This window comes from Phocoena sinus, chromosome 7 (assembly GCF_008692025.1).
Source record: "Phocoena sinus isolate mPhoSin1 chromosome 7, mPhoSin1.pri, whole genome shotgun sequence".
In the NCBI taxonomy this organism is placed as follows: domain Eukaryota; kingdom Metazoa; phylum Chordata; class Mammalia; order Artiodactyla; family Phocoenidae; genus Phocoena; species Phocoena sinus.
Window position 1 is genome coordinate 53,037,333 of NC_045769.1, and position 12,123 is coordinate 53,049,455.

The 12,123-nt window shown below is 38.6% G+C and overlaps 1 protein-coding gene across 9 annotated transcripts in view; it reads right to left on the reverse strand.

The window, feature by feature from the left end:
• UBE2E3 (ubiquitin conjugating enzyme E2 E3) overlaps window positions 1-12,123 on the reverse strand; it is a 103,023-nt gene that overhangs the window by 19,003 nt on the left and 71,897 nt on the right. For all 9 annotated transcript variants that reach the window (XM_032637956.1, XM_032637961.1, XM_032637960.1 and 6 more), the window contains exon 4: window positions 104-236. In XM_032637956.1, the coding sequence (XP_032493847.1) occupies window positions 104-236 (133 nt within the window). The remainder of the gene's footprint in view (window positions 1-103; window positions 237-12,123) is intronic.

Consider the following 12,123-nt stretch of genomic DNA (forward strand, 5'->3'; position numbering starts at 1 on the left):
AATCCATGAAAAACAATTAAATAAAAATAACTGCATCCATCCCCTAGAATAAACTGACTGTGGAAAAGGATAAGTATTAAAGAATGCAATTCTAGGTTCTTACCTTTGGTGGCTTAAATGGATAATCAGATGAAAATGTGATATCCAGAAAAAACACACCACCTTCATATACAGAACCTGGTGGACCAAGTATAGTCGATCTCCATTCATAAATGTTATCTCCTTTAGGCCCAGCACTATTTAAAAGAAATTAAAAATCAATGTGTATATCTGTGATCAATGAACTTAACATCTTAAACCAATTACGTATCAAAGGTAAATTAGCAGCCTAGAACAATAAGAGATAAGTATAAAAGAAAGAAGTCTCAACCAACTTGTGCATGCATGTGTGTATAAACATATTTGGAAATATTTCTAACTTACAGAAAAATCACAAAAACAAAGAACACCTGTATAACTTTATCCAGAATCCCATTTTGCTCATTTGCTTTATCAACTCCCTCTCTCTCCCTCTCCATCTCCTCCTCCTAAAAAAAAAAAAAAAAAACACACACACACATGCACATACACAACACACACACACAAAGTGCTTTTTTTCTGAACCATTTGAGAGTAAGTTGAATGTATCATGGCCCTTTCCCCATAAATATTTCAGTGTGCATTTTCTAATACAACTGCAATACAGCTACAATTTCAGTAAAAGTAAAATCTATACAATACCTACAATCTACAAAATAATGTTGTCAACTGATCCAATTAGGCCTTAGAAAAAAATCTTAATTTTCCTCCAGATACAAGATCCCAGTCTTGGGATCAAACATCTATATATCCTGTGCCTTTAGTCTCCTTTAATATAGAGCCTTTTAGCCTTCCTTTGCCTTCTATAATATTAATAATTTTGAAGAATACAGTTTTTCTTTTAATAGAATGCTCAGCATTTGGAACTCATCTGATGTGTCCTTATGATTAGATGCAGGTAGTTCAGTCCTGGCTAGAAGAGAATGTAAGTGATGCTGTGTTCTCCTCAGGGTGTCACGTCCAGAGGCACACTGGTGATGTTAATTTTCACTATCCAGATCAAGTGCTGTCCAATTTTCCTACTGCAACCAATAAGCAACCTTTGCAAATACCCCCCCTCTTCATCAGAATTTCTCCCCCAGATTTAACATGGACTTGTGATTCTTGGCTAAACTAAACCTTACTATGATAGTGATAAAGTCATAATTTTCCAACGTCAGCATTTCCTCCACATTTACCAGCTGGCCCCTGAGCCCTCTCTTCTCCTGATTCTATGAATATGTATGTGTATTATTGGTGAGGTCTCATGGATTCCTATCTTTTTTCCTAATGATTTAGAATTCTTACTGAATTTAATTATTTTGACACTCAAATCACCCCAGATTTGGCCACTGGGAACACCTTCAAAATGACCCTGTATCCTTGTGATAGGCCACCATCATTTTTTTGAACACTTCCTTACTTTCTGGCCTAACGATATGTTCCAGGCTCCCATCCTTGGAATCTGCCATTTCTTCAAGGAGTCCTGGTTCCTTTTAATGCGAATGTTGTTCAAGGTCTGTCTGAGTGCTAGGTGCTACTAAACCCCAAGTATATTACATTGTGTTCAACACCATCATTTCATTTATAAACTACAATGAGAGATAATTCAAATAAAGTCTAAACTCACAGTTATTGGTTAGGAAGACACATCCAATGCCCCTTAAACCCTTTTCAAATTTACCTTACAGACTTCCATTTTTCTCTAACCTGACACTATAGACTAACTTGACTGTCTGCACTAAGTTATGTATAAAGCTTTTCTTCTTTTAAAATGACCATCAGGGTTTCCCTGGTGGCGCAGTGGTTGAGAGTCCGCCTGCTGATGCAGGGGACATGGGTTCGTGCCCTGGTCTGGGGGGATCCCACGTGCCGTGGAGCGGCTGGGCCCGTGAGCCATGGCTGCTGAGCCTGTGTGTCTGGAGCCTGTGCTCCACGGCGGGAGAGGCCACGGGGGTGAGAGGCCCGCGTACCGCAAAAAAAAAAAAAAAAAAAAAAAAAAAAAAAAAAAAAAAAAATGACCATCAGTTTATAAATGATCTGCATGTTTGATTTAATATAAGTGCAAACCAGCATTGATAAAGCAACCACACTAACTACAATAGGACATCCAGGTATACGTTAAATGATTTAACTATAGCTTATTAATTCTGTAAAACATACACTGCAGACTGTAAACATCAAGTAGGCGATACTATCAATAATCACTCTGACAACAGTTCATACAGAAAGGGTGGAGAAAACTTGACGGTACAATCAAAGTGTTTACAGGATGTTTCAAAAACCTATTTTTAAGGCAGATATATATGAACTATAAAATCTTACTTTTATGGCCTATTTAGGGAAAATACACATTTGAAAAATACTACTTTCTAAGTTTTAAGTATACACAGCAACTGGAACTAATTACAGTAATGGCTCATTGTTCTGTCATCATCTGAGAATCAGGTATATTCCTCAAGGGAATTTTCACTGTAACTAAAAGCATACAAAATGAAGTACCAATTTTGTTTAAAAAAAGAAGTTTAAACTGATTCAATGGCATTTCCTTTTCTAAGTTAATTTTTCCCTTGATGACTCAAAGTAATCGTTATAAAATTAAATTATAGTATGAAACTTTTATAGTACAGCTGCTATACTAAAATGTTTTAAACTACACATGTCACACACTGATAATAAAGATGATGACGATGATGATGATGATAACAGCAGCAGCTAAGGTTTACTCCATAATAAGCCAAGCATTTGTCAAAGCACCACAGTGTATATCTCATTTAATTCTCCTTACAAATCTATGAAGTAGGTACTATTATTACATTCCTATTTTTAGATGAGGAAACTAAAGTTCAGAGAGTTAAGTAACTTTCTGTACGTCCCACAGCTACAAAACACTCAGAGAATTTGGACAAAGTCTGAATAAATCTCTATTGACTTCAATAGTTTTGCTATATTTGTATTTTCTCTTATAATTTCAGTGCTACTATGTGTAATTTAATCTCCAGTCAAGTTTTGCAAACACTTACTTGGGTAGGAACCCAAGGAGAGCAATTCTCCAAAGAAACCAAATTTCCTCGGTGATATTCTTTGGTTCTTGGCAGAAGAACTATGTTATGCTTCAGATGGCTGGGGATTACTATATTTTAATGAATCACGGAATTTCAGCATGAAAAGGATCTGGTTGAAGCCAAACCCCTCCTTTTACACTTGAAGAAACCAATTCACAGAAAGTAAGCGATCCATTTTAACTCTGCTCTGCCAGTTGGTAGAAGAGCTGGAATTCCCACACCAAGTTCTTGGTTCTTAAATTTGCTGTCTTCTCAGTTATGCTACTCTGCTACAAGACACTAAGGATATGGTTATTGCAGCAGGATACGAAATGTGACTTTCCCTACTGTTTTGGAGTAGACCTACTTAGTAGGGTTGCAGATTATGGCTGTGTTCTAAGGAACCTAGCCTAAGGTGAGTTAGGGCTAAAAACCCAGCTCTTGCTGGCTGCCTTGTCTGGAGTAAGAGCCCCCATTTTCCTTCTCACAAAGGTGCCACCTGCTAATCAAGATGGGGGGCTGGGGGCAGTAAGGAGGGTGTGTGTGGGTGTGCCTCGGAGGCATGACTGACTCCACCCTAATTCAAACGTAACATTTTATAGGCTAGTAATTGACCTGCCACTGAGGCTTCACAGCTGAGTAGAAAATGGGTGCTAAATGCTGACAATCTCAAGATAGGTGCTAGCCACACCTTTTCACTAGTTCTCAATCTTCTCTCTTTCTCTTTTCCAAAAGGACAACACCCCAGCAATTCTACGCTCCATCCTGGATCATCTATTTTTCCCTCTCTGGTGAATCATGCCCACAAGAATGCTACAAGTGCCACTTCCCCAATCTTTATTTAAAAACTAACCACGATTCCTTTACCCCTTCCAGCTCTCATTTCAATTACCTCTAACAGGCTCTTAACTCCCGCCGCCACTCCACTGAAACAGCTCTCATCCAAGGTCACCAGTGACCTCATCACTAGACTCAATGCACATTTCTCAATTTTCATCTTATTTGACTGGCCCAGCAACATTTGACACAGTTGGTCACTTCTTCCTCCTAGATATACTTTCTCTGCTTTGTTGCTAGAATAACATACTTACTGGTCTTCCTCCTAACTTTCTTTGCTTCTCCTTCTCAATCACTATTGCTGTTCCTTATCTCCCTAACCTCTAAATATTGCCAATCCTCCAGAGCTCAGTCCTTAAACCTCTTCTCCTTTCTAACTACATCTACTCTTTTGTTGATCTCCTGCAGTTTTACGGCTTCCAATAGCATCAGTAAGCTCTGAACCTACAAACCTGTATCTCTAGCCTACATTTCTATACTAAATTCCAGAGCTATACATCTAAATGCCTACTAAACACTCTTTATTTTGAAATCTAATATTTTGTATCCACTAATTTTGAAAAGTTTAACATGCCCCAAACCGAATCCCAGATATTACAATTCCTCTTACAAGCTTCCCTAATTCAGCTAATGGCAACTCTTTATCATTTTAGTTCCTCAGGGCAAACACCTAGACCTCACCCTTGACAACACTCTTTCTATCCCACCTCCTGTAAATTCCCCTGGTTTTATCTTCAAAACATACCTCAAATTCTACTACTTCTCCCTACTCCTACCACCTCACCCATAATTGAAAACACCAGCATTCTCTGTCTGGTTAATTACAATAGCCTCCTTGCTTCCACTTGAGACCCTAAGCCCCACCACAGTATTCTATTCTCAATGACAACCAGGCAGAGCGATAAGTAAATCAGATCACGGGACTCTGGTCAAAACCCTCCAATGGCTTACCTCCTTATTCTGTGTTAAAGTCAAAGTCTTCTGACCTATAAGGCCCATAACCACCACCATCCTTATCTGCTCCTCCTTTCCTCGCTCAACTGGCTACAGCAACCTGTTTCTCCAACTAAAATGTACATTTCCACCTCAGGGTCCCCGCACCAGTGTCTCTGCCCGGAATGCTCTTCCTCAAGATACCCACATTGGTTTGCGCCACCACCTTCTACAGGTCTTTCTTGGCTCAAAAGCCACCTTCTCAGTGAGGCCTTTCGTGGCCACTCTATCTAAAATGTCACAGTCTCCACACATTTCACCCGCCTTTCTATTTTTTCTCCATAGCATCTATCATTCTCTAACATATATTTTAATCTATTTATCTTACTTATTATTGTCCGTCTCCCACTAGAACTGGAAGCTCCATGAGGCTGCAAGATGTGGACCAGGCTCTTCAACTTACGGTGAAATGGGCTTTTTATGCCCTGAAAATCAGATGTATTTTAATAACTCAAAGTGACTAAAGAGTTGTGGGATCTGCCCAAGGGGAGAGGAAAGAGAGATCTCATGGAGCAGTGGGCCCCAACCTTTTTGGCACCAGGGACCGTTTGCGTGGAAGACGATTTTTCCAAGGACCGGGGGTAGCGGGGTGGTTTCAGGATGATTCAAGCACACTACATTTATTGTGCACTTTACGTCTATTATTATTACATTAGTTCCACCTCAGTTCATCAGGCATTAGATCCCTGCCATTAAACATAGAGCATGTTTAATGGCAGAGGAAAGGGGGAAGCAGAAAGGGAACTTTTCCTTAAATGGGTATCCCCTGCTTTTAAAAAATTCCCTTTATGCTCTTTGCTCTTACGAAAGACTTACATTAGTACCTGTTTTCACCAACCAAAAGAGATCCAAAGAAGATTTTCGCTTTTACAAAAACAGGTGAAAAGCAAAAACAGCGTTCAGTCTGTTCTGCAGTGAACATTTTAGAGACAGGGAGAGTGGCACCACCAAGCTCCTTCCCCTGGAACTACACTCAGCATCTCAGCATCAAGCCTCCATAGCTTTGATCTGTGTCTGTAAGCATCTGTGCTTTATCTCGATTTATTTTGTGCAGCCATTAGCAAGATGTGTCCTAAGGTAACTGCTTCTTCGCTTCACATCATTTAGGCTTACAAAAGGTTTTATAGGGACACTCTACTTTCAGATAGTGGGATACTAATTTCATAAGAAAGGGTTCATTTACTTAGTAATTTACTTCACCGATACAGCAGAAGTAAAATTCATTCCAGTTCTGAGTCAAATTAGAAAAAAGCAGAGACAAAGTTAACAGGGACTTTGTTTACTGCAACCTCAATATTTTGCTAATGCCAAATAGAAAGATCAATTGTTAAATTTCAGAATTGAGGACGTAAATTTTTGTTTAAATACCACTAAGATAAAGAGTAGTATTTTATTTTACTGTTTTTCCCCTGCAAACATTACTTTCCTCCCTTTAAATACCATGTTTCCCATAGCTATTATATCTTCTGCACAAAACAAACAAAAGTAAAAGGCAGGCAGAAAGTTTAGATAGAGTGACAAACTTGCACCTGGGAATTTTCTGTTACTAGCTGCTCTTATTGTTAATGAGTAACAATATTTTAAACATTAGCAGCAAGAGGACTGATCTTAGCAAAATCCATTTTCTCATCACTTGAATATTCGTTCAGCAATTACTGTTACTGCAAGGGTCATAAACACTAGCCTTTTACAGCACTGGAGTGATTCCCCACAAGAACTCTCAAATGCTTATTTAATAACAGATTCCCTTTTACAAATATCCTTTTCTTAACACAATGCTTTTTTATACAATTTTTAAATCTCATACTAAGCCAAATGCAAAGATTTACACTAAAATCTGTATGGTTTTTATCCCTATGGCAATCTTAAGAAGAGCTGAATTAAATTCAAGGAGAAAAGAATATAACATATGTCTGACTTAAGACGGACATAACTATGAAAAGTGGTGTACTGGTGAGTGTTCCGTCCTAAACCATTAAATTGTTAAAATAAATATACCCGTGTGTGTAGTGTGCATTTTTAAAAAAGTACTAATACAAAGTTCTTATTTAAGCGTGGGTTTAATTTTACGGCTACAGAAATGAAAGAGCTTGAACTAAGATGCCATATTGGTATAACTTCAACAGACCTTATCCACCATGACTAAATTTTAAAATACTATATATTAATATAGAATCTGTTAAGATACAAATAAAATCAAAGAAGAACTAAATAAATGGAGAATACTGTATGTTCATGGGTAAGAAAATTCAATACTGTCAAGATGTCAGTTCTTCCCATCTACAGATTCAATGCAAACACATCAAAATCCCAGCCAATTATTTTGTGGATATCAACAAACTGATTAGAAAGTTTATATGAAAAAAAAAAAAAAAAAAAAAAAAAGAAAGTTTATATGGAGAGAAAAAGATCCAGAATAGCCAACTCAATATTGAAGGAGAACAAAGTCAGAGGACTGCCAGTATCCAACTTCAAGACTTACTATACAGCAACAGTAATCAAGACAGTGTGGTACTGGCAAAAGAATAGACGAATAGATCAATGGGACAAAACAGAGAGGCCAGAAATAGACCCACATAAATAAAGTCAAGTGATCTTTGACAAAGGAGCAAAGGCAAACACAATGGAGCAAAGACAGTCTTTTCAAAAAATGGTCCTACAACAACTGGACACCCATATGTTAAAAAAATGAAATTTAGACACAGACTTTACACTCTTCACGAACATAAATTGAAGATGGATCACAGGCCTAATATAAAATGTAAAACTACAAAACTCCTAGAAGATAATATAGGAGAAAACTTAGCTGCCCTTGGGTATGGTGACGCCTTTCAGATACAGTACCAAAGACACAATACAGGAAAGAAATAATTGATAAGCTGGACTTCACTAAAATTAAAATATTCTGCTCTGCAAAAGACAACGTCAACAGAATGAGAAGACAAGTCACAGACTAGGAGAAAATATCTGCAAACAACACATCTGATTAGGACTGTTATCCAAGATACACAAAGAACCCTTAGAACGCAAAGAAAAAATGAATGACCTAATTAAAAAATGGGCAAAAGACATGAACAAAGATACCGCACCAAAGAAGATACACAGATGGCAAAAGAACATATTAAAAGATGTCCAACATCACATTTTGGTGTGGACTGAGTGTTTGTGAGTTGTCTCCCATCCACCCCCAAAGTTCATGTTGAAATTCCAACGCCCGACGTGGTGGTATGTGTGTGTGTGGGGGCAGGGGCTATGGGAGGGAATTAGGTCCTGAGAATGCAGCCCTCAGGAACGGCATTAGTGAGTGCCCTTTTAAAAGAGACCCCCAGAGTTCCCTTGCTCCTCCTGCTATGGAAGGACACAGTGAGAAGACAGCCATCCACGAGCCATGAAGCAGATACTCATCAGGCACCAAATCTGGAACTTCCCAGCTTCCAGAACTGTGAGAAATACATTTCTGTTGTTTACAAGTCACTCAGTCTATAGTATTCTTGTGAGAGCAGTCCAAATGGACTAAAACATCATTAGGGAACTCCAAATTAAAACAGCAAGATGTCACTACACACCTATATGAAAGGCCAAAATCCAAAACACTGACAACACCAAATACTGGTGAGAATGTGGAGCAACAAAACTCTCATTCATTGTTGGTGGGAATGCAAAATGGCAGAGCTGCTCTGGAAGACAGTTTGACGGCTTCTTACAAAACTAAACATACTCCTACCATACAATCCAGCAACTGTGCACCTAGGTACTTAATGAATTGAAAACTTGTGTCTATACAAAAACCTACACACGAATGCTTATAGTAGCTTTATCCATAATGGTCCAAACTTTGAAGCAAACAAGATCTCCCTCAGTAAGCGAATGGATAAATAAAGTGGTACATTCAGATGGTGGAACATTATTCAGCCCTCCAAATAAATAAGCTACCAAGGCATTAAAAGACATGGAGGAAACGTAAATGCATATTACTAGAAGCCAATCTGAATCATACATACTGTATGATTCCAACTATATGACATTCTTGGAAGTCAAAACTATAGAGATTGTAGAAAGATGAATGGTGGCTAGGGTTTAATGGGGAGGATGGGATGAACAGACAGAACATACAGGATCTCTAGGACAGTGTAACTATTCTGTATGATACTACATGGTGGATACATGTCATTATACATTCATCCAAATCCACAGGACGTAGAATACCAAGAGTGAACCCTAATGTAAACTAAAGACACTGAGTGATAACAGCGTGTCAAATGCAGGTTCATCAGTGGTAGCAGATGTACTGGTGTGGTGTGAGATGTTGGTAGAGAGGAGGCTGTGCATGTGGGACAGCAGGTACATGGGTACTCTGTACTTTCTGCTCAATTTTGCTGTGAAGCTAAAACTGCTCTAAAAATAACGTTTATTAATTTAAAAAAATACAAATGAAGTTTAGTACAAGTAAATGTTTCCATATTAAAGCAAAAAGTACTGTTTCTTTAAGTGCTGGTTTATAGAAAGAGTTTGAAACACAATAATGTGTTTTAAAATCAGGTAATTTGGAACTTTGGATCACATTTTAACCACAGTAATATAAATGGTGGTTTCAATGCTGGCTCACAAGTCAATTTAAACCATTTCCCCCATAACTTTAAGTGAGGTACCATGTATGTGAAGATCCAGACTTTTCTTTTACTAATGGAGACATCAAGAGTACCTATCCTCCCCTCCAAATCGCTAATGCAAACACCCACCACCCTTTCTCCTCCTAGTGCCTTCTACTGTCTCTTGGCTGAAGCCTATAGAGTTCTACCTTCCCTGTGACACAGGAAGGTGGAGTGGGGGGAGAAGGTATGTGTGAGCTAGACTAAACAATCTTGGTACTGGGAAAATGTGTCCCAACAAGAACAGCAGCTGCAGCAACAGCAGCAACCATGTGCACTGACTGAGCATTTGTATGTTGCCAGGAGTCACTACATTAAATGCTGTATATCTCATTTAATCCTCACAGTAATACTATGAGATAGATACTGTAACTATCCCAGCTTCTCAGATGAGAAAACCAAGGCTCACAGCAGTTAAATAGCTTCCCCTAAATTCTCATGGCTAATAGGTAGGCAGACACAGTCAGCCTATCTAGAGAGAATACAATCTTAACCATATCTTTATTATTTCTTTCCAAACTTCAATTGTTTTATAAGTGAACAGGTCTATTCCTGACTGCTTTGGAAAAAGTTTTATTTCTCTAGGTTGAAAGTAATTAGGAGATCATCATTTATTCGGGAAATATAAGACAATGGGAGAGGGGAAATGGCTTAGGAAACAATACAGGCAAATAATTCCACTAACTACAAAATAGACCTAGAAATCTGCTAGCAGTTCACAATTATCTTCCCATTCCCCGCCCTCAGAGTGACCTCTTTCTGGTACACTTAAGGCCTTAGGAAGTCTGTGGTACATATTGCTTATTAAGCCATACTGTGCCTTGTTGAGCATATGGATTCACTTTGAACCTGAAATATGCATTTGAGCCTTTGCAAAATTTTGCATACTTTCCACAAGACGAGTCAATGGAGAAAACAGAAACAAATTCATTCATTTATTCATTAAAGATATGAGTGTCTACTATTTTGTGCTGAGCACCTGTGCAGGAAACTAAAGATATAAAGGCCACTGCCTTCAGGGAGCTTACTGCCTACCTGGGTAGATAGTGATTAGTCAAATGCTAGCACACACACAAATGCAGCAGAAAATGTGCGACAGAGGAGAGGTATACGTACTTTGCTGAGTGACAGGAAGATGTGACCTAGTCAGGAAGTTCAGGGAGGATTCACAGAGTTCACCAATGTTTGAGGTGATATTTGAAACTCTAAGTGGGAGTTAACTAGGAGAAGGTAAAAGGGAAGAGAGGGGGAAGACTGAACAGCATATGTAAATGCCCTGAGGCAGTAAGGAGCAAGGTGAATGGCAGCGCCTGGAAGCTAAGTCTAGTGTGGTAGAGACTCAAAGAGCACTGGGGGGTGGGGTGCGGTAAGAGATGAACTGAAGAGGGAATTAGTAACAAATATCCGTGCAGGACCCTGTTAGGCTATATTAAATAAACATCTTGTCTTTATCCTAAAAGCAACAGGGAGACATCAAAATATCTTAAGCAGGGAAGGGGGTCACACTAATATTTACATTTTGAAAACATTCCTTATATTGCTGTGTGGAAAATGGTCTGGAAGAGGACCAGAGAGGCTATGTCAGTGGACTACTGTGATAATTCAGGTAAAGAGTATGGCAGACTGGACTAAGGTAATATCAGAGATAAAGGGAAGAGGATGGATTTGAGAGGGATTTAGGAAGTAAAAAATCAACCAAACTTATGTTTTTGGAATATGGGAGGTGAGGGAGAAGGAAATATCAAGAATAGTTCATAGTTTTCCAGACTGTACAACTGAGATGGATACAGATACCTTTTACTAAGATACAGACAATGAAAAAGGAGCTGGTTTTGGACACACTAGGATTAAGCTGCCTTTGAGATACACAAGAAATAAATATGTCAATGACGTGTGTGTGTGGTGGGGGGCGGTGGACTGTAAATATAAATTTGGGAGACCTTGTACACAGGTGGTAACTAAAGTCTTGCAGATGGGATGAGCCAGACTGTGGAAAGAATACAGAGTGAGATGAGGAGATGACACCTGGGATGAGAGAACCACACGTAAGTCATGATAATATATGGCAGACCTGTGACAGGTGTGTAATAGAGGGACAAAAAAAATATAAATGGGAGCAAAGCAGAGGAGAGATTAATTACATGAAGAGATATGGGGGAAAGCTGGGTTTGAAAAGGATGTTATAGACTAAGGAAGACTTCATCTGGTAAGGACATGGGGATCATACCAGCTCACTGTGAGGAAAATAAAAAAGTAATTTGGAAAGATCTCTAAGACATATGTTAAATGGGGTTGGTGGGGGAACAAAAAAGAAGAAACAGAAAGAAAAAGGAAGGTACAGAACAGTGGATATGAAAAGCTATCTGCATGTGTATGCTGGCAATATAAACAGACTCTTTCTGGAAAGATACACAAGAAAATGGTAATAGTGGTTTCCTCTAAGAATAGTTCTCTACAGTAGAAAGAAAACCTACTTTTCACTGTATACTCTCTTCTATTCTATTCAGAATTGTTCACTATGTATAAAAAAAAAGTATTTTTTT